Raw genomic sequence first — 23,097 nt, 5'->3', positions numbered from 1 at the left:
ACCTATTGTGGAAGTTGGCATTTTGAAAAAATTTTATAAATTTGGGTTGAGGTGTATTTCAATATTATCGATGTCCGTTTGGGATTCCGAGTCTGGGAATAGCTCGGTATGGTGATTTTGGTATTGGGAGCGCGTCCGTAAGTGGATTTGGAGGTCCGTAGGTCATTTCGGGGTCATTTGGCCAAAGTTAGAAATTTGAAAGTTTTTGAGAAGTTTGACCGGGAGTGAACTTTTTGATATCGGGGTCGGATTTCGATTTTGGAAGTTGGAATAGGTCCGTAATGTCGAATGTGACTTGTGTGCAAAATTTGAGGTCAATCGGACATGATTTGATGGATTTCGGCATCGAATGTAGAAGTTTGAAATTATAAAGTTCATTAAGCTTGAATTGGGGTGGATTCATGATTTTGATGTTGTTTGATGTAATTTGAGGCCTCAAGCAGGTCCGTGTTATATTATGAGACTGGTTTGTGTTATTGGACGGGGTGCCGAGGGCCTCGGGTGTGTTTCGGAGGTGTTTGGGTTGTGTCGCGCTCTTATTTGATGTTTCGGCGTCATTTCTTTGGGAATAAAGGGAACTATATTGAGCAAACGACCTTTGATTTGTGAATGAATTGATCCATTAGGTCCATATTGTAATTACGGAGCCATAGCAATAAGAATCGTCGAATTTCAATATCGCATGAGAGAGTTATGTCCATTTCCGTGTCAGACAAAATTGTTGGTCTCTGGTGCGAAGATTTGTTCTTCGCGAACGCGAGAGAGGTTCCGCGAACGCGAAGAAGGATTTCTGGGTTGACCGGTCAACGCGAAAAATTTCTCCTCGTAAACGCGAAGGCGATGAAGAAAAATTACCTGGACAGTGTTTTAAACAGAGAATTTTAGTATTTTGGGCATATCTTGAGTTCTAGAGCTCCGTTTGAGGTGATTTTCGCGGTGTTGTTCTCTTCTCAACAAGGGGGTAAATATCTGACCTTTATTTTGATTTTTCTCCATGATTATTTATGTTGGTTACTATTTTTATCCGTGTTTGGATTGTAAAAATTTATATTTTGAGCCCCAAAGTTGAAAAATGGTAAATCCTTTATTTGAGGTTCGATTGATGGACGAAATTGGATGAATTTCTGGATATAGACCATTTGAGTTATGGGTAATATTTATTTTTAATAATTTTCTGAATACGGGCATGCGGGCCCGAGGGTTGACTTTATTGACTTTTCGAGCGGAGTGGGAGTTGTTATAAATTGATTTATTATGAGTATTAGTGTACATTTTTATTGTTTGAACATTGCTTGACTAGTTTTGGAGCGACGGACACCGGTTGAGGTGTTAGACCGATGTTGGAGCTGATTATGGAACTTCGGAGCGAGGTAAGTCTCCTGTCTAACCTTGTGAGGGAGAAATTACCCCTAGGTGTAGTATATTGATGTGTGCTACTTGTTGTGGGGGCTACGTACGCGCGAGGTGACGAGAGCCCGTGCATAGCTACATTCATGTTATTGCCCGGGTAGGCTTAGGTTCATATCATGCTATACCTGTACTATTTGAGCAGTCTCTCGCCTATTAAATTCCTTTGTTTTACATTTCTACTTGAAACTGGGCTTGCAATTGTAGAGACTTCACGAGTTCATGATTAGTCACGAAATAATTTTACTCCTCTTACGGCATGTTTCCGTGATATATATGTTTCATTGAAAGGTTTTTGTTAAAGAAATTACAACTCACACGTTTATTCGTGAGTGGGATCAAGGGCCCGTCAAAGCTTCTTATTCTAATGGGGATCGGGTCGTTCGCCTCGGCAGGATTATGTATTTCACATCTTATGGGATCGGGCCGTCGCCTCGGCAGGATTTATGTACCACACTCTCATGGGAGCGGATCGTTCGCCTCAGCAGGTTAATAGATGCATCTATGGTTCGTATCGTTCGACCCTCGGCAGTGCACAGTTTAAATATTTATGTTGGATCGGGCCGCACGCCTCGGCATTTCCTATATCATATCCTCATGGAATCGTGCATAATATTTGACAAGAAGCCAGTGTATCCGTGAGTTTTTCCTGATCTGAATTATCACAATCTATTTGATGAGATCCACTACACCGATATGTGTGCTCCGATTAAGGAGGGAATTTCTAATGGGAAGCTTGAGTTCATTGTAAAAAGGGGAATTTGTATCACGTATTTTATGCTTGTTTATTTCATTTATTTACTCTGCCTCATGGTTATTTATCCTTTTACTGTACCTGATATTATTGGACCACTAGTGAGTGTCGATGTCGACCCCTCGTCACTACTCCTCCGGGGTTAGGCTAGATACTTACTGGGTACACGTTGATTTACGTACTCATACTACACTTGCTGCACATTTTTGTGCAGGTACATATATGTTTAGTGGCCTTATGAGAGTAGAGGCGTGTATACATGCGGGGATTTAGGTGAGTTGCACTCCATATTACGACCTGCAACCAGCAGAGTCTCCTTCAGAGTATTTATATTTCTCCTGTCCAATTTGTATTCCGAACAAATGCTATATTTTATTTTATATTCCTAGTTGATGCACATGCACTTGCGACACCGGGTTTTGGAGTGATTACGGGTTGTCCTGTACTGAAATTGTTAAAAATATTATTATTTATTATGTAAATCCCATCTTTTACTATTTAATTGAAGGAAAACATGATTTCTAAAATATTGAAATGAGAACCAAATTAAGTATTTATTGTTGACTTACCTGACAGTGGTGTCCGGCGCCATCACGATTTTTAATGGATTTTGAATCGTGACAGGTAGCTTATAAAACATAGATAAGCAGACGACAACATCAGCAACTATACTTCAATCCCAAATAAGTTAGGGTCACTGTAGGAATCCCATTGTTCATGTTTCTCCATCGAAGGTAGATAAGCAGAACAAGACAAAAAATTTAATCAATCTTATTGTAGTCATGGAGCTAGTTTCCATTGATAGTAGGCACAACACATTAATGACTATGAATCACCAAAAAAAATAAGAAATACAGCATATGTGAGTTTGTTTTCTCAACAGAAAAAGAAAAAAGGTCCAATTTAATATGACCATTAAGCGCATACTTACACTTTCATCTCCATGATTAACACTAATAAGAATTTTCAAATTGTGACATGCTGAACTGAATCTTGAGAAGAAATAAATGAACTCCAGTATCCTTTTATTAAAGCTAAGAAATGAATTTGTTTAAAACCTGAAAGTATATAGGCAATCATCCACGGCTAGCATGACTAGAAAGCATATAATATGGATGTGTAATAAGAAATGCTTCTAAATTTCAATAATTGATGAATTTTTCAAGCGTTATATTGCATGTAAACCTTGAGTAGATCAGTGATTGTGTTGGATTGAGGTAGGAAGATTACTGATCAAAGCGGAAATCAAAGAGAGAATTTTTTTTTATATTTGTGAAGAATAGTTTTCATTCACTTTTCTTAATTTCACTTAATTTGGTTTTATCATTCAAATAGCTAGAATACATGGGGTATTTATAGTAAAACTCTTACATACATATAGTCTACTTCTTATGTGGACATACTAATTATGTTCACATAAGTTCACACATTACATAAATAAGTTCACACCCTAGTACATGTATGTAGCTACTAATCTAGTTCATGAACTAATGTGAACTAGTGTAGACTAATGTGAACTAGTGTGGACTAGTGTAGATAAGACAATAATACATTAATTTAACACTCCCCCTTAATGTTTTGTTCTTGGACTCCCAAAAGCTCACGAAATTTGATGAACTTCTCCTTGGGTAGCGCCTTGGTAAAAATGTCCGCAACTTGATCCTCGTACTTGCAAAACTTTGGCTCGATCACTCCTTCTTCAACTTTTTCTCTGATGAAGTGATACTTCACTGCTGTGTGCCTTGTTCTGCTGCTGTAAATTGGATTCTTTGCCATTGCTATGGTTAACTTGTTGTCACAAAATAACTTTGTTGCGTTGTCTTGCTTTTCTCCAACATCTTCTAAAATTCTTCTAAGCCAGACTGCTTGAGAAGTTGCAATTGCTGCTGAAATATATTCAGCTTCTGCTGATGATTGTGCTATTGTTTCTTGCTTCTTTGATTGCCAAGAAAATGCTCCCGATCCAAGTGAAAACACAAAACCAGATGTGCTTTTCATGTCATCTTTTGAACCTGCCCAATCACTGTCACAAAATCCAATTAAAGTTAATTCTTCACCTTTGAAATATTTGATGTCATAAGCCAAGGTTCATTTGATGTAACGAAGAACTCGTTTGGCTGCTCCAAGGTGAATATGACTGGGACTTTGCATAAACCTTGACAACAAACTAGTAGCAAACATTATGTCGGGCCTCGTAGCCGTTAGATACATCAAACTACCAATGATACTTGTGTAAAGAGTGTTGTCCACTTTTCTTCCACCATCATTTTTCATCAGCTTCTCATTTGAAGCGAGTGGTGTTGGTACTGCTTTACACCCAAACATATTAAACTTTCTAAGCATTACTTCAGCGTAGCTTTGCTGAGAAACAAATACTCCATCATCCTCTTGAGTAACTTCAAGACCAAGAAAATGATGCAATAACCCAAATCACTCATTTCATATCTTTTCATCATGTCTTTTTTGAACTCAGTAACTGCAGCCTCATTGTTACCGGTAAAAATCAGATCATCAACATAAATCGCAACAATAAGAATAAAGTTACTTTGCTTCTTGACATAGAGAGTAGGCTCGCTTTTGCTTTTAATGAACCCACTTTGCAAGAAGTACTTATCAATTTGACTGTACCATTGCCGGGGTGCTTGTTTCAACCCGTACAAGGCCTTCTTGAGCTTGTATACTTTATCTTCTTCTCCTTTAATCACAAAGCCATCAGGTTGATGAACATAAATTTCTTCTTCAAGTTCACCATTCAAAAAAGTTGATCTCACATCAAGTTGATATAATAACCATCCCTTCTGTGCTGCTAATGCAATAAGTGTCAGAATTGTACCTTTGAGGNACAGTATATTTTATTTGCTAATTGTACATCATGAGTTCAATTCAGAGCTCTGATATGCATTCGACTAAATTTCTCCATTTCTAGGATAGGATCTTGTAATGCATCAATGCAGAAGTTCCATCAAAGCCTTTACTACGGAAGAAGTCTGTATATTCCTTCACTGTGGTTGCACGATACTTTGGCGGATTACATTCTGATAACAATTCCTTAATTGGTCCATAAATCTTGGAAGACGGAAATGCACCTGTGCTGAAGAAGCTTGGGACTGATATTCTTGGACCTACTTGATTTGACAATACTCTATGCTCAACACTTATATACTTGTCATTTGATATGAGCTGAAAAAACATCAAAAGTTAAGCACATTTTGTCTCAATACCAAGACAATGTATTATGATTAAGTCACTCTAATTAAGAAGTTAACTCGTTTCTTCTAAAAGCTTAAGTATTACAGTCAGATTTCTCTATAACGGCTATATAACAACCGTTCACTATAAAAGCCAAGTTTCTTTTGAAACCAATTTTCATACTATGTTATAATATATGTTCTCTATAACAGCACTTCGCTATAACAACCAAAAAAAAATGGAACAAACGAGGCTGTTATATAGAGGTTTGACTGTATTAGCAAAAAACTTCTAACCTGCAGCATATCGCCAATATTCACCACTAGAGCACCGGACGTAGGAGGAACATCAATCCACTGATTTTGGTGAAGAACTTGTAGACCTCCTATATCATCTTGCAGAAGAACTGTCATAAAAACACAGTCTGAATGCTTTCTGGTGCCTATAGTGAGTTCCGGCTGAGGACATGCCGGATAGTAATGGTGGCCAATAGATAGCCCCTCAGCAATGTTCATATCTTTAAGATGCCAAGAATTGAGACCGAGGCCCTCGGACAATAATTCGAGTAATGAGTAGCCTAATTTCATCATATGCTTAGAGAAATCCATTAAAATCTCCCTGCAAAATTTTATAAAACATAGATAAAGCTGCAGATACAAAATAGTATACTCAATTAGTTTTCAGCAACTTGCAAAGTTGTTATTTTCCATATTGTCCACCAAAATTCACATTTTAACATAAAGCAGCTGCAATGACAGCACGTCAGAAACTAATACTTTGTCATGATGTATTCTTGATTTTTGTTACACTGAACATCAGGGGTGGATCGAATACACCTTCTATAGGTTCAGCTAACTCAGTAATTTTTGTTCATACCCTATATACGTGTTAATAAATCTACTACTAAATAAGTACAAATAATAGAGTTGGAACCTATTAAATCAAATGGACTGCGATAAATCCCGAACTTGAACCCGTAAAGTTTAAATTCTGGATCTGCCTAGAGCTCTCTACCGAACATAACTAGATACTAAAAAGTAAGCAAATTTGGTTGGTCTTTTGTGAAAGAATATTTTCTTTTTGATTCATGTTAGAGCATACCTGCAAGCTGTTGGCAATTCTTCTGGACTAGGAGGATTAGGAGCCATAACACAATAAAGTGAGTCTCTCCAGCTTGCTGCTGGAACAGATTTGCTGTACAAATCAAAATTGCTAACATGTGCCACTTTTTTTGTATTATCTCGAGTATAATATCGTTTCTTAATCTCGATATCTTGCTCGAAAAATCGCCGAGCTCCTTGTAACATTTCTTCAAGGACAGGTAATGGAATGCCATGATTGACCACTTGAAAAAATCCCCATGTCTCTGATGCATCTCGAACTTTATCCACAATCTCTTTATGCTTGATTGGATCCTTATCAAAGCCTTCAAGATCTATTACTGGAAAAATGAACTTTTTCTCAGTGGAGTTTGAGGAGTTGTGTATGCTTTCTTGTGGATGAATGAACATCCAGGGTACTTTAGTAATTCCAGCATCAACAACCCCTTTAACACCAGCTTTTGTGTCATCAAATGCCTTTAATTCACTCTGTCTATCATAATTTTGTTGAAATGTAGCCTGAACTTCTTCACCACTGGAGAAAACCATCTTTGTTTCTTGTTTTTTCGTGTTTTTAATGAAACTGTAAATACAGGTTACCTTGAAATTGTATGCAGGTAAGATTTATAGATGCAGCAAATATTTGAATGTCACAATCACTCCATAGAAGATAAGGGCAGTTCGGTGCACTAAGCTCCCGATTTGCGCGTGATCCTGGGGTGGAGGGGAAGGGGCGGGGAAGCACAGGAGTCTATTATACGCAGCCTTACCCTACATTTCTGCGAGAGATTGTGGAAAAAGTTCCCACTCTTGGAACACCAGAAGTAAGCTAAGTAAACTTTAAAAATATAAGAATTTACATTTTATAAATAAAAAAGAAAAAGGAACCACTATCTCCAAGACCACACAAAGTTGGATGGGAGAAAGGTAATAAAGATGCCAGCTTTCACTAGGACCACCTTTGGTCACTTTCAGAAATTGAATTGAATAAAAGTGCAGTGACTTAATGGGATTATACTTTGAGCTATAATTTGAGGCCCTATTATTTAAAAATTAATGGAGCATATAAAATATATCATAATCAAAATCAGGTAGGAGTGAGCAAGAACGGAAATAGTTGGTAGAATTTTTTTTTTTTTCTTTCCACCCAAATTAGGAGGATCTATAGTTTCCACACTTCCCTCCAGCGTGACTCGAATCCAGGACCTAACAGTCGTGGATGGAGGTGCTTTAACAACTGAGCATGTATATCTGTTATTCACATATAAAGAGATATGAAGATATCAGGTTTTGCCTTCTGATAACTGCAGAAGTCATTCCAGCATTTACTACAAAACGTCACTACTACCTATAATATTAATATTAATATCCCATCTTTTCTACTTATAGTTCACATATAGGCTATTTCCTCAATAGTCAAATCAAAAAATATTCAATATAATCTGTTATGTGGAGTTTGGTTGATGGTATTAAATAAAACATGCATTAAATTATGCAACAATCATGCGTACTATTTTATGTGAGAAAATATGTGTACTACAAATACAAGGAAAAAAAAAGTATATAAAGATATATGCCGTATAAATAAGTAATCTCTGCATACCTTTTATCATTATTATTTACTGCATAACAATTTTATTTTGCAAGACAATCATTTTTTATTATCCATGGTAAAGATCATTCTTGCATTACAATCGCGCTAGCTAAGCTTGTAATTACTGTAGCTCCCCAAAGGGCCCCTAAGTTTTCAACTCCATAACCAAGTTTAGATTGTGAGATGAGACAGATTGGAAGTTCCATCAAGCCCTTTCTGCTTGAAATAATCAAAGAATTCCTTCAATGTAGTTGCGCGATACTTTGGAGGATTGTCTTCTGATAACAGCTACCTCAATTGGGTCCATACAGTCTGGAAGATGGGCAATGGCCCTGAGCTGAAGAAGCTTGCTATAGATATCTTGGACCAACTTTCTTGACAATGCTCTATGCTCTACACTTTTGACTTGTCATTGTATGAGCTGAAAATTCAAGTTAACAAATTTAAGTGATATGATCCATTAAAATTGATTAAAGAGACTTTATGGAAAACTAAGGTTAAGAAGCAGAGAGGAAGATTATTTAGGGTGGCATCGGCGTGTTCAACTGATCCCATTGTTTTCAACTAGTACTTGCATTGCAGTCCGTCCATTAGTTCGATGATAATACAGCTACTACTGCAACACAGCTACTGGAAAAAGATTCAATACTATAATCTCGTTATTGCGAAGCATGGTTTGGAAAGGTCAGCTAAAAGACGGTATATATCAACATTCAAACCCATTCCTTTGGAGCTGGCCCCGGTGCTTAACATCAGGTTCCCTTGTACACATGCAATAAGATCGCACTTATACTGAACGTAAAGACTCTAGATCCTGAATTCGCCTATGTTAAGAAGTAAGAGGTTGAAAGACTTGCCTGGAGAACGTCGCCAATATTGATCACTAAAGCTCCAGGTGTAGGAGGAACATCAACCCACTGATTCTGGTGAAGAACTTGGAGGCCTCCGATATCGTCTTGCAAAAGGATTGTGAAGAAGTCATTGTCTGTATGTTTGCTGACGCCTATAGCTAGTTCTGGCTGTGGACATGCTGGGTAGTAATTGCACAAAATGCTAAGACCCTCTGAACATTCCATTTCTTTGAGATGGCTTGGTTTTAGACCAAGAGACTCTGACATTAACTCAAGCAAAGTGCACCCCATTTTCTTCACATGATGTGAGTACTCCATTAGTATTTCCCTTCAAAAATGCAAGTAAAAGTTAATAACATTTAGATGTTGAAAGTAGATGACAATTTTTAAGCATTCACTTAACACCAAAAGATGAATGCATCATTTCTAATTAGGATCACTATATGATGTTCATGACGTAAGGGAAGTCTTGATGTAACTGGTAAAGTTGCTGTCATGTGATAACGAGGTCACTGATTCGAGCCGTAGAAACAGGCTTTTGAAGAAATGCAGGGTAAGGCTGCGTACAATAGACTCTTATGCGCCGAGCTGTCCTAATATGATGTTCATGACAGCATTTGACTGGACACAAAGTTGAAGATAGTGATAGTGAATGAAAAATACTAAAGCATTGATAGAAAAAATAGGTGGATATAAAAAACAACATATCAGAGTTAAAGTTAGATAGTGTAATGAATTGGAGTTTCCGAAGGTTGTGAAATTAGTTCAGATATGGAATGGTGTCAAACATTTTGAAACGTCCCAAAATAAAAAATAAAAAATAAAAAAAGCCTCATATAAATTGGACCGATTGAGTAGTTTTCAAGAAAGAGTTTAAGCTTTATATAGGGGAGAAATTCAAAAATAGCCAGATTTACCACTGGTCGTTGAAAAATAGCCAAGTTTCAAAAGTCATCGAAATTTAGCCACTTTAAATCTGAGCGAAAACACTGTTCAAAATCCGAAAAAATACGCCCGCAAATTTTACGGGAGTTCCAGCATAAGTATGCTTGAACTCCCGTAAATTTTACGGGAGTTCCAGAATAACTATGCTGGAACTCCCGCAAATTTTACGGGAGTTCCAGCAAGTATAATTGTCCAGTATAATATACTGGAGTTTGGAGCACTGGTGCTCCAGTCTCCCGCAAATTTTACAGGAGTTAGCAAAGTATACCGGTCCAGCATAATATGCTGGAGTTCGTACACAAATGCACCAGAACTCCCGTATATTATACTGGACCGGTCCCTGTTGCAGCAAAATAGTGGCTATTTTTCATTGACTTGATAAACGCTGGCTATTTTTCATTGACCAGTGTGAAAACTGGCTATACCATGATATTTTAACTTTATATAGTGACGATGAAAATAGATTTAAATAATCATGCCATTTAAAACCTGATAATTATGGGTAACTTAATTTATTGAGTAGCTAGCACTAAGTGGTAACCTATAACAAATGACAAGTAACCTACCATAACAGGTTAAATTACATTGATTTTTAGATTGTCAATATATATAACGTAAATCCTTTCAGAAAGGGGAATATTACGAAAATGTCCCAAATAAGTCATAACTTACCAATCTCTAGCCATTAATCATAGACTTACCAAAACTAGCCAAGCACATATAAAATTAAAAACCCAAATAAATAATGATTCTCTCTCTCCAAGAATCACACGCAAAATTCTCCTTCCATATTTTTAAGCGTGATCAATAACTTAGATGCAAGACGAAAAGGAAATTTCATGGATTAGGTAGCAAATAAGGCGATGAAATACAATATATATATATATATATATATATATATATATATATATATTCCAAAAATTTAAATAAAAAGTGACCTTTTTCAATGGGGTATTGTTGAATTGTTTTGGACAACATATAGATGAGTCAATATACAAAATTTGAGGAAGATTGGAAGTTATTTGGACTGATTTGATATCAAAATTCGTCGTCAAAATCAAGTTTCAAAATTCTTCAGCAACATATGTATCAATCATGTATCACGCACGTAACTCACACACCGGTATACATGGATGTACATATGATATACATTCGATACATACGTGGTACATATATTATCCTTTTTTCATGTTCAGTTTCTACTTCGAATTTTTAATTCAAACCACCTCAAAACTCTACCAAAATATACCAAAACTGAGATTTAAACTCCTTAACATGTATTAATCTATCCAACAACACCCACTCAAAATAAAGCAAAAAGTTGACATTTTTTGGCTACAAATAGCTAATTTTCTAATATTAATAATACTTTATGAATTGGCTAATTTTTGTAGGAATTTTTACCTCCTATAGCAAAGGTTAACACCTTATTTATTTTAAATAAATACCATTTGAAAAAATTATATTCTATAGATACCTTTTAATGTTTATAGCAAAATATCTAATTTTGGTGACCTCCTACCCCTAAGCCACTAAATACGCTATTCAGTTACACTATTTTCTTTCTCTTTCTACTTTGATACATGCCTTTCTTCCCTATTTTTTGGGCTATTCTCCGGCGCCAACGCTCTTGAACTAGACTCCGTCATTCTTCCACCAAATCCCTACTGCTGCTTTTCACAAACCAATTGTCAATATATTCCTCTTTCTTAACCTGTTTCCCCCTTTATAGTAGTAGAAAAATAATTTTCACCAGAAGAAGGCAAAGAAACCTCGATATTATCATCCAAGGGAGACCAGTAACAAGAGATAGCAATTGTGGATTCGCCGGAAATTAGGATTTGTTCTTGAACAAAGACGACGGAGTTTGGGACTGAGCAACTTGATTTTCTGTTAATATATTTCAATGTATTTTCAACGTATCACGCTGTATTTTCATGTATTTCATTGTATTCATTGTCTTTTTTCATTGTAATTCAATGTATCTCGTTGTATTCCATGTATTTCATTGTATTTACCGTCTTTTTTTCATTGTATTTCAATGCATCCCGCTGTATTTTATGTATTTCATTGTATTCACTGTCTCGCTATATGCCATGAATGTATTTATATTTTTTTTTTAATTAATATAATATAACTAGTAATTTCCCTTCAAACAAAAAATGTTTACCTGCATGCCTCAGGCAATTCCTCAGGGTTAAGAGGATCAGGACCCATTGTGGAATAAAGTGAGTCACTCCAATTTACTGATATAGCTTTAGGACTATACAGATCAAAATTGCTATTAAAAACCACCCTCTTTGTATAATCTCTATGGTAATATTGCTTTTTAATTTCGATATCTTGCTCGAAGAAACGACGTGCTCCTCGCAACATTTCGTCCAGGACGGACACAGGAATACCATGATTGATCACTTGGAAAAAACCCCATGTTTCTGATGCATCTCCAATTTGTTTAACCATCTCTTTGTGCTTGACAGGATCATTGTTCATGTTTTCAAGGTCTATCAATGGAAAAATAAAATGTTTTTCCTCGAGGCTCGGGGACTTCCCCGAACCCTCTGGATGGATGAATATCCGAGGTATTTCAGTAATTCCAGCATCGACAAGGCCCTTGACACCGGCTTTTGTGTCATCAAAGGCTTTAAGTTCACTGTTTTTATCATAGTTTTGTGGGAAATTGTCCTGAATTTGTTGTGTGTTTGAGACAACCATTTTGTATATTGGAGGTATATAAGTCATATATTTCATTCTAAGGTATATAAAGACTAGAAAGAAAGGATAGAAAGAAGATAAGAATGGGATGTATTCAAAACTAACAGCCACTTAATTGGAGGTGGCTCTAACATTTCTGAAAATAGTACTAGTAAGCAATTAGTTGTCTTATTTCTGAAAGAAAAAAAAAATTTCATCAAACAAATAATTTAAAAGAATATCTAGTATTATATTAAATTTAGATATTAGGTGACTACGTGCAAATAAATTTTTTATCATTTTAAACTTTGGTAATAATTGACAAGCATACATAGGAGCTAGTACATCCTTATATATGATAAGAAAATGGAACTTACAACGAAACTCAATCCAAAAAGCTAGTTCATTATGTAACAATTGCCCAAAATCATAATACACTGATGTTTGAAACTCAACAGTAGATATCCTAGTTGTTGGTCATATGTATAGAATCAATTTTGGGATTGGGAACAGTATAAAAGATCTTTGAAATCCTTGATAGTCTGGAAAGGAAACGCGAATCTAGCCACCACTTTCTTTATTTAAAGAAAAAAGAAAGAGGGTGCGGGTCAAATTCAGAGGCGAATCCAGGATTTGATGGTTACGGGTGCCACTCATGGGCGAATGCACATTTATCGAAGCAGTGTCAAGCGACACCGCTTCGTGAATTCTTTTGCTAAATATATGTATTAATACTGCGAGGAAGCGGATAAGTAGGAAAAAATGACATCATTTGACATAATTTGTCTCTTGGTGTATTGATTATGTGCTTGATTTTGCTCTAAGAGGTCAAAGGTTCGAACCTCAACTAGCACATCCTTTTTTTTTTTGCAAATATTTGAGAGAATCTATGCGGTTAAAAATTATGATAAAGTATAATTTAATTCAGGACTTTTTTGGACATAAAACTCAACAAAACTAATAGACTAAAGTTATTTCTTGTCTAGAAGTATGATAATTAAAGTTATTATTCCCGTTCCTCTATAAATTTTGACACCGCTTATAAAAATTCAGTGAATGCCTCTCGTGCCACTGCTTTTAATGCAAACCGGCCATAGTGAAGAGATTGAACTTTGGTGTACATTTAGTCGGTTTGATCCATTTTTGATTAATTCGGTTCGATTCTGTCCATTTTAAATTAATTCAATTCAATTTAAAAGATTATTTTATGCATAAATGAATATGTGATCACAAAATCGAATAAGTTCTATCCAATTCGATTAATATGATTAAAAAATATAAAGAAAATAAAATTTAAATTAGGAAATACACCACTTCAATTTATATATAGCTCGATTGATATTATGTCTTTGATGCATCACTCTAATTTTTAGAATTAATAAAATAACATTAGATGGATAAAAAGAAGAAATGATTAAAATCACCTTCAAATAAAATGAAGATCTAGAAAAATAAAAAGGAAGCAAATATACAATTTAAATAAATAGTAAAAAGGAGATTATACAAAGTAGAGTAAAACGGCTAGGACCACAGCAGAGTCTCGATCTTGGGCATTTTATGTGGAGTTTTAGTTATTTAACCGTGGCACCTGCCTGCAGTCATATTGTGACTTGGGGTGCCACTCATTATATATCTCAATATTTTGAGGAAAATACTAATACATATATACAACTTTACTCGAGCGACCGGGTGGCGTACCACCCCTAAACCCCTACATAGATCCGCCACTGGGTCAAATCCGCATCTTTGCGCCCTTTACTTACTTCAAGGGATGGTGCGTCTGATACATGATTGGTTAATGACGATTCTCAAAAGCAGTTGTAAGATCTCAAGGTTTATTAGACGGAATTCGATCAAAATAAAAACTTCGGATATTTTTCTTAAAAAGAGATGAACTGTAGATTTGTATGTAATTGCACGATAGAAATTAAGAGAAAGCCGGCATCCAATCAAGAAAGAATCACTTCGGACAATTAGACTAAGCTTCCTCCTTCTCTCTTCTTTAGCTTATGATGAAGCAAATTCTAGCATAGAGGGAAAATGCAGGATTAAATCATATAGCATCCGCGTTGACTAGAAACGTTTATTTTTAGTATTAGTATTGTTTAATTTGTCTATATGATTTTTGTTTGAATTTGTTGTTGGACAAATTATTGGATTGGTGATTATCTTTAGAATTAAATTATTAACCAGAATATGTAATTTCGATGGCATTTATTTTGATAATTTAAATATTTCTATGATTCTCTTATGAAATTCGATAAAAGTGGCGATTATCACAACTAGGGGTGGAAAAATAGTTCAAAGAAAACAGTTAACCACCCATATTATCCAGTAAAAATTGCGTGGGGTAGCCACTTTTTAAAGTGGTATTTACTTTTTATCCAGCAAGCAAAAGTAGCTACTATTCTATTAAAATTAGTATGAAAAGACGGTATTAGCCTTTATTCTATCTCTTTTTTGTCCATGTTCTCTTCCTTGCTAGTCTCCCCGTCTCTCTTTTCTCCTGAAATCGTAAGATTTAACAGTAGATACACTGAAGAACGCGCTATGATGGATGACAAACAACTACCTTGCAAGATTAATCGCTATCCACAACCCACATAGCAAACTGTTCAAGTCGTTTTTGTATCGTCTCTGAAGGTGACCAAAAGGCAAACTTCTTTCCATTCCTCGGAGAGGTTTGGTTAGAATCCATATAACTGATGTTCAAACTAAGATCAGTTTCATCAACCCTGTGAAATGTAGTTTTCTTTTGTTCCAATAACTTCTCGACTAGATTTACAAATTTTCTTTCTGGCGCAATTGAACCTCTTGTCTTCAAAGAGGCAACCAAGGCAACTACTTTGTCCAAAACGTTGTCAACCCAGACTCTGAAAGTGGAGGATGAATTTCTAATGAAGAAAAGTTTAAAGTCCTTAACTTCGAGTTCCAAGTTCAAAAGTTAAGGACAGGTAATCCTTAACTTAGACTTACAAGCTCATAAATTAAAAACAGCTAGTCATGATCTTACAGTAACAAGCTCATAAGCTAAGGAAACTTGGTCCTGAACTTAGAGTTGGAAGTTCAAAAATTAAGAACATTTGGTCCTTAACTTAGAGTTACAAGCACAGAAATTAAGGACAAGTAGTCCTTAACTTCGAGTTCCAAGTTCATAAGTAAGGACATGTGGCCCTGAACTTAGAGTTACAAGTTCAAAAGTTAAGGACGGGTAGTCCTAAACTTAGACTTACAAGCTCATAAATTAAGGACAACTAGTCCTGAACTTACAGTAACAAGCTCATAAGTTAAGGACACTTGGTCCTGAACTTTATGAGCAGAAGGGTATTTTCGTGCGGGCGGGTAAAAGTTTATTAAAGTAGTGGCTAAAGACTAAAGACATTTTAAACAGTAGCTTAAAAGTAAATACATGTCTTATTACTGGCTAACTGTGCACTTCTCTCTATTATCCATTAAAAATGGGTTGAATAATGAACTTTTTAAAAACGGGTCAAATATGAATAAGAACCATATTACCCATTTAGAAAATGGATAACCAATGGGTCTAACTTTTATACTTTGTAAAGCCTCAAATTGGGGGTTCCTCAAGTTAGAGAGAATTCTCTCAAAAGTGATCATATGCAACAAGTCATGGATAATATGGTTGCCCATATTTTCCGCCGGTTAACTTGTTTTTTATCCGTATTAAATATGGGTCGGGTCGGATAATTTATCCGTTTTTTCATTACCCCTTTTCGACCCGAACCATATCCGACCCAACCCGCCCGTTTGCCACTCCTAATCACAACTCCTCTTACTGTTTCCATCCATTTATCGACAAACCACATAATTAAATGTCGTCAGATCCTTCTCCGACGATTTATTGCTGATTGTCTGTCAAAGTTTTCGGTATTTTTGTCGTGAAAAAATATATTTTGCTTCGGCGGCAGCATCATTATATTGACCATAAGGCGAGTTGATGTTTATACCGTTGATGTTTATACCGTTGATGTTTACTAAGCTAGCGTTTAGACATAAATTTGGTTGAAAATTGAAAAAAGTTTATTTAAAATTATGTTGAAAAATAATTTTATTCGGAATAAAAAATTAAAATTTTGTGAATGGAATAAAAATTCACACAAAAACTGATTTATAGAAGAAAATAAATCAAACTATTTTTTAAAATTTGATCATATTCCATGAACAAATAATGTTCAAAAAAATAGCCAAAATTCATGACTAAACGGTAGCAAAATTCGAAGTTGGTAGTTGAGAGGAACTGCCTCCTAATATCTCTGGAGTTAAAACGACAAAAATAGTCATTATTTGACGCTCCTCTGACTACCACTTACCAGGATGAAATAGACAAAGATTTCTCGTAGGTTACCATTTAAGTCCAAAATTTTCGAGGATTAGTTAATACGAATAACCAAACGCGGATAAAATAATCCCGCATTTTATCCCGGGATTATAATACCTTATCCTACCGACCAGACGGCTACTCAAAACCTATCAAGATTTGAGTTACTATGGTTGGAAAGTTATTTAAATGTTTAAAGGATAAGGTATTAGACATAAAACCAAATTAAAAACTTGTGCAGAACTTTCATCACATTTTCAATCTGTGGGTGAAATAGTGTAACTGCTGCAAATTGAGGGCTTGAATGCAAGAGAACCAACAATGGCTAGTATCAACTAGATATTCCTCTTGTAGCGTTGTTGATATCTAAATAATTCTCGAAGTTTAAAATTGCAAGCAAAAGGAAAACAAAAAGATAAATGCTAAAAAAAGGTTGGAAAAGTTCAACCAAAATAGAACAAGAGGTAAATGCAGTAAAGCTGCAAAAATACAAAGCTTACAAGAAAATTTCTCAGACTATGGTACTGTGACAACATGCAACAAAATTGCACCTATCTCTTAATTTGTTTTTGACTTGGGAGCCTTCTTCTTTGAAGATCTCCTGGGCATAGAGTTCTTCATGCCAATGAAGAAGAGGAGTGCTCCAAGCAATGCCAAGTTCTGTTCGAAACAGTGAGAACAGAGGACGCCATTAAGAAAATTGCAGATAAGACAATCAAACAAATCGATATTTGGTAGAATAAGTTTAAGATATAATAATTTAGAGAGCAATTCAATGGCTAACCTGAGAAAACTTGAAAAAGAGTTGAACAAATTCTTTCTTGTCAACATCATAGTTGTAGAAGTCATACAAGATGGGGGAAGCAATGGCTTGATGCAACAGCTGCATAAACCAATAACAAAATCAAGATTAGTTGTATGAAACAAGAAGGTTCAAGCAAATCCCCTTCTCAATGAATTCCCAAAAAAGAAGGGGGCATAATTTAAAGAAAGTCCAATGAGAAAACAACAAAGAGTGTGATACAAACCAGAATATAAGCTCCAAGAGAGCTGCCAAAGATGAATAGAAGGCTTCCAAGACCCTTCATTACTATGGCCCCCAGAATAAGATGTTTCATCTGTGAATCACATACATAGTGTTAAATTAGATAGAACTAGAGAGAGTCAAATAGGCCAAGCCAAATAGTTACCTCTACATGTGGTACTTGAAATCCAGTGTGTGTTGCCACATGCTTTGAGAACACGTTGAACTTTAGTCTTAATGCTTTTGCTGCTGGCCCGCCATCAGCCCCAAATTCACTGAACCTATAACCAGTAGCAGTAAATGAATGATGCAATTAGTACTACTGTCCAAGACAGCCAATAGTTTCTCTTCCTAGGTTCTTCGGCCAAAAGCATCCAATGCATACATATCAATCAATGAACAAAACATCAAAATCCAGTAGTTAGGACTAGAGGACTATTATATGAACCGTCCATATCAATTCCACTCAAATCCAAAACATTCGATGCATATCTTCCCAAAAATATGTAAGACAGTTAAATCGCAGAGGAAGATCATTTGATGGTTGTTATCTTCCTTTCTAAGTCTAAATGCCTCTTGAAGGATGATGCTACTGCAGAAAGATAAAGACCACCTTTTGTTACAGCTATAACTACATGTTTGCACCACAGTAAATGTTTCACAACATTTCAGTAGTTATTGCCCTCTAGCAGATCTCTTTTTGCCTTCATCTAACAGCTCTTTGGTACCACATGAGTTTCAGAAAGAGAGGAAACAAGTCAAAAGTAGAATGTGTTTTCTTTATCCGACTCCTCACCCACCAAAGACTAAGAGGAAAGTTTATGCACAGCTTTCAACACAATGTGCCAATGAACACAAGTTATCGACCTTTTTCAGACTTGAGGAAGGTAAAGATATCATCCATGCACATAAAATGGTGCAAAAGGAATTTTATTTCTAAGTCATCATTAGGCCCTTAAGACTTGGGTTACATACTAACAAAGATTGTACACAAGTATAAACTTAAGAATTGCATCAAAAAGGGAAATGCTTGTTCAATCAATTTGAAAATGAGTTCAGTAATGTGTTTATCGATGGGCAGATAACTTCTTTTACAAATAGTTCATTGATCGGGCAAGAGTATCTATAAGCTAAACTAGTATACAATGACAGACTCAGGTGAGAGAATTGTAAGGCAGTTACACCGTAGAACACCCATACCATACTCATTCATTGATAATTACATCTACAAGCAATAACCCACCGAAAATACAAAGATATCAAGCTCCCAATACCAACTTCGACAATCTAGATCTGGCCTCGCATTTAGAATTTGTAATGTAATTCCCCTCTAGCAATATAAAACTCCAAAGATAGATCAAACCAACCAGTAGTTCTAGCAACATATCAACTGCCAACATAATAGGCATGCTTCAATCAATGATGTACACAAGAAGGCACAATAACCTAGGTCTAGACTCAAGCTATGTATTCCTTCATGCCAAATAGTCAGTCGCATAGTTGTAAATCTACACCTTGAATGGATCGATACACAGAGCCAAAAAACACACAGTTCCAACCCAAAGCTTCCTAAATTCAATATCCAAGTCAAGGAAAGTAACATAAAAACATTGGGATACGGCTGATCCGACTACATGAACTGATTCAAAATCCCAATTCCAAATCCATTACACTAATTCATCCAATGATCCAACTCTGCAAGCAAATCAATTGAACCAAGTTTAAACATGGTCAAGGTCAACGCATTAACAACCTAAGATTCCAGATTGAATCTCAATTACAACACTCAGCAGGTCAGCCTTAACCATAAGCTCTAACCATGGTAGGCAGGTTTATCTAGCTATCCGCAAGAGACCATCACCAGAGGCAGACGTGGCGTGCTAACTACATATTTTTGAGACGTAGTATATAGGTATATATGTGAAAAACTACTATAATAAATTCGGAACCCAGTAAGCTATGACCTGCCTCTGCAACCAATGCAGGACACTCTAAAAACCCACAAAAAAATGGGCGGATCCGCATGCTAGCTAGTACAAGCAAACCAACAAGGTTGCAACTTGCAACACGAACCATATTTTCTAATTTTTGAAATTTAAATATATTAGGTCAACTCGGTTTATCATATTTCGTATCAACTTAAAATTCTGGATCCATCTCTGTCTCTGTAAGCAACGAAAAATAAATCTAGCTTCCCTCACTATACACAAAAATCCATACATCAAACCAAATCACAAACACAGATAACTAAATGCAATTAAATAAAAATAAAAACCTAGCTTTCCTCACTATACACAAAAATCCATACACTAAACCAAATCACAAACACAGATAACTAAATGCAATTAAATTGAGATATGTAGATGCTGAATACATTGATGTGCGTGAAAAATACACGAAGTACAGGTGAAAAAAGAAGAGCAGATCTGAAGAGAAAAGCTTACTCTTGATAGGCGGAGAGAACGAAGACTGATACGAAGAGAGCTCTTCCAAGGAAAGATACGAACGCCATTACGCAATGCTTCAAATTTCTCTCTCTCCTTTCTTCTTCTTCTTTCTCTCTCTAGAAAACAGACAAGTTCAAACTAGAGAGAGAGACAACAGGGATCTTGTTTGAAGTAGTTTTCGTTTATTTATAGGTAATAAAACAATAAGAGTAAAATTATAGAAATACGTGGAAATAGGCGGTTTTTGTTCTTTGGTCCCTTGAGTAATGGTAAATTCAAATTTTGGTACTGAAAGATTTTTATGAGCATATCTTAACCTTCGATTATTCTATGGGGAATATATAGTGACTTTCTTTTCCAATGAATAAGAAGATGTACTGAGAATAGAAAATGTGTGTAATGTAACTTCTAAATCAAGAGAAATTTATTAACTTTTCAATTATTGCTTTGTTGATGCTAGGTGTGTCAATGGATATTTAAAAATCGACTAAACTGACCGAATCGAACCGCATCGAATCAATTTTTAGGTTTCTTTTAAAAGAACAGTATGTTTTTATATAAATCTATAACCTTACAGATAAGTAGGATAGGTTTTTTATTTTATAAAAATAAATCGAAAAAATATCGAACCGTACCAAATATATTTACAGTGTAAAATATATTTATATAATAAGTTTAAAAATAATAAAGCATTGAATTTTCTTTGGGCCTTGGAATTATGAAAACGATTACAAGCCAACAAGGTAATTAAACTCAAAATACTAATTCCTAAAACCTATTATGCTACTTCTACTTTGAATTAAGTTATTTCCAACATCTTCATTAGCAAAATACAAAGTATTCTAACGATTATGAATAGCAAACTATAATGTATTGAATATGTTTCCTTTCATATAATTTAAATTTTTATTTTTGAATATTTAATCTTCTATAGACTTGATTCTTGAGTCCTATATTAGTTAATATCTTTCCAGTCGTGTGATTTATACTTTGTCTTTGCTTGGTTCTTTTTAAGTTACTGTAGAATAGTTGATTGATCTATACTCTGGCAATCTTTCATATTTTTTTTAATTCATCACCCTTTAAACTGTAAAAATGTCTAGAGAGTTTTGTTAAGTCCTATAAAATAACGTATGTTATACCATTCTACTTCTACTGGTGACTTTTACATAACATTTACAAAAAAAAAAAAAAAAAAAAATTAACTGAACCGTACCGATACGGAAGAGAAACCGACATGATTGGGATGGTTTCGAAAAGTCTAATTTTGGTTAATACATAATAGAATAACCGAAAAATTGGTATGGTACAAATTTTATAAAATAACCGGTCGAACCGAACCATTGACACCCCTAGTTGATACTCCCTCCGTCTCATAATATGTGTCATGATTACTAAATATAGTTGTCTCAAATTATTTGTCATTTTAGAAGTTCAAGACAAAATTGGTTATATTTTTCCCTTTTTACCCTTAATAATCAATTGCATTCACATTTAGTAAAAATATGGATGATGTCACTGATAGAGATGACACATAAATTGAGAAAATATTTAATAAGGGTAAAGCAGTCAAAAACTATTCTTTCTTAAGAGGCGTGCACAAGAGAATCACTGACACATATTATGAGTCGGAAGGAGTAGGATTTTAGTTATCATTAATAGAGATAATTTAATAAAACAAACTATTAATAAATAACTTCTTAGGGGAATGCCAAGTTAATACTAAACTAATAAAAGGAAGCAGAGGAAGTACCGTCTTAGAAAAGTAAACACTATTTTTTGGGAATTGAAAAAATAATGTTTAGTTGGATTAGTAAGGAAATTTAATCTTCCATAAGGTCAAGCGTTAATTAAACCAGTATTTGGTTGTTGTTTTTTTATAAATAATATTTGCATAACTTATGGGAAAAAATTATGTATTAATTTAAGCAAGATAAAATATGGAATAAAAATATGGCTACTAGTAATACATTGATTAAAAACACCCAAAAAAGATACATACATAAATAATGTTGGAATTTGTATATTATTTATGCGAGATAGTATAAAAATAAGAATGTGATTATTAGTAATATATAGATTAAAGCAACTGAAATAAAAAGACTAAGTATTACAATATTAAGCAAACTCTTTTCTTTAAAAAAGTATATACATATCATAAAGTATACATTGTATAGGTAGGGGTGTTCATAAAAACCCGAAAAACTGAACCAAACCAAACCGACCAAAAAAACCGATACTTTTTTATTTGGTTTGGTTTTGGTTTTGAATTTTAAAAACCGATCAAATTTGGTTTGGTTTTGGTTTTAATAAAAAAATAATCGAAAAAAAACCGAACCAAACCGACTATATGAGCAGCTATTTCAAATTTATTATTTCACCTATATATATGTATATTTTTATACAAAGCTTCAAAAATTTTATGGTGAATGTTAATCGTTTGCACTTTTAGTACAGTTCTTTACCTTTATATTCTAGTTTGATTGGTAGTTTTCTTTTGTTAAGTGTAAGAATCGATTTCATGTTAAAAAAATATATTTTTAATTGAGTCCTTAAATTATTCATCACTATTTGATTCAATTATCATCAATATATTTTAGTAAATAATAGATTTCACAAAAGGCAATTGATTTGATAGTGTTACGTCGAAAATGTGGTCGCCGGAATATGTGTTTGGTAGTGTATGTCTTATATTTAAGAAAAAACCGACAATTAACCGAAAAAATCGAAAAACCGACAAAACCCGACATAAA

General features: G+C 34.8%; 3 protein-coding genes across 3 annotated transcripts; all 3 read right to left on the bottom strand.

Moving 5' to 3' along the window:
* On the bottom strand, positions 5,000–7,302 carry LOC109232356 (1-aminocyclopropane-1-carboxylate oxidase homolog). Its single transcript, XM_019398095.1, has 3 exons — positions 6,452–7,302; positions 5,647–5,968; positions 5,000–5,341 (listed from the first exon to the last, which is right to left on the bottom strand). The coding sequence occupies exons 1-3, from the start codon at positions 6,997–6,999 to the stop codon at positions 5,084–5,086; spliced, it is 1,128 nt and encodes a 375-aa protein (XP_019253640.1). The 5' UTR covers positions 7,000–7,302; the 3' UTR covers positions 5,000–5,083.
* On the bottom strand, positions 8,546–12,617 carry LOC109232357 (1-aminocyclopropane-1-carboxylate oxidase homolog). Its single transcript, XM_019398096.1, has 2 exons — positions 12,011–12,617; positions 8,546–9,223 (listed from the first exon to the last, which is right to left on the bottom strand). The coding sequence occupies exons 1-2, from the start codon at positions 12,589–12,591 to the stop codon at positions 8,869–8,871; spliced, it is 936 nt and encodes a 311-aa protein (XP_019253641.1). The 5' UTR covers positions 12,592–12,617; the 3' UTR covers positions 8,546–8,868.
* On the bottom strand, positions 17,180–20,520 carry LOC109232355. The gene is made up of 5 exons (XM_019398094.1): positions 20,342–20,520; positions 18,064–18,178; positions 17,902–17,991; positions 17,658–17,756; positions 17,180–17,533 (listed from the first exon to the last, which is right to left on the bottom strand). Exons 1-5 carry the CDS (start codon positions 20,407–20,409, stop codon positions 17,432–17,434), a joined length of 474 nt encoding a protein of 157 aa, XP_019253639.1. The 5' UTR covers positions 20,410–20,520; the 3' UTR covers positions 17,180–17,431.

Source organism: Nicotiana attenuata, chromosome 9 (genome assembly GCF_001879085.1).
Source record: "Nicotiana attenuata strain UT chromosome 9, NIATTr2, whole genome shotgun sequence".
Classification (NCBI taxonomy): domain Eukaryota; kingdom Viridiplantae; phylum Streptophyta; class Magnoliopsida; order Solanales; family Solanaceae; genus Nicotiana; species Nicotiana attenuata.
The sequence above is the reverse complement of the archived record's forward strand: the minus strand, read 5'-3'. Positions and strand labels throughout refer to the sequence as shown.

Excerpts from the sequence above, each read along its gene's own strand:
- LOC109232356 (XM_019398095.1), bottom strand. The coding sequence starts at position 6,999 with ATGGTTTTCTCCAGTGGTGAAGAAGTTCAGGCTACATTTCAACAAAAT. Across the intron at positions 5,969-6,451 it reads GAATTGCCAACAGCTTGCAG|GGAGATTTTAATGGATTTCT; the intron begins GTATGCTCTAAC and ends AAAATTTTGCAG. Across the intron at positions 5,342-5,646 it reads ATATTGGCGATATGCTGCAG|CTCATATCAAATGACAAGTA; the intron begins GTTAGAAGTTTT and ends ATGTTTTTTCAG.
- LOC109232357 (XM_019398096.1), bottom strand. The coding sequence starts at position 12,591 with ATGAAATATATGACTTATATACCTCCAATATACAAAATGGTTGTCTCA. Across the intron at positions 9,224-12,010 it reads GAATTGCCTGAGGCATGCAG|GGAAATACTAATGGAGTACT; the intron begins GTAAACATTTTT and ends GCATTTTTGAAG.
- LOC109232355 (XM_019398094.1), bottom strand. The coding sequence starts at position 20,409 with ATGGCGTTCGTATCTTTCCTTGGAAGAGCTCTCTTCGTATCAGTCTTC. Across the intron at positions 17,757-17,901 it reads CTCTTGGAGCTTATATTCTG|CTGTTGCATCAAGCCATTGC; the intron begins GTTTGTATCACA and ends TGGTTTATGCAG. Across the intron at positions 17,534-17,657 it reads TCTTTTTCAAGTTTTCTCAG|AACTTGGCATTGCTTGGAGC; the intron begins GTTAGCCATTGA and ends TGTTTCGAACAG.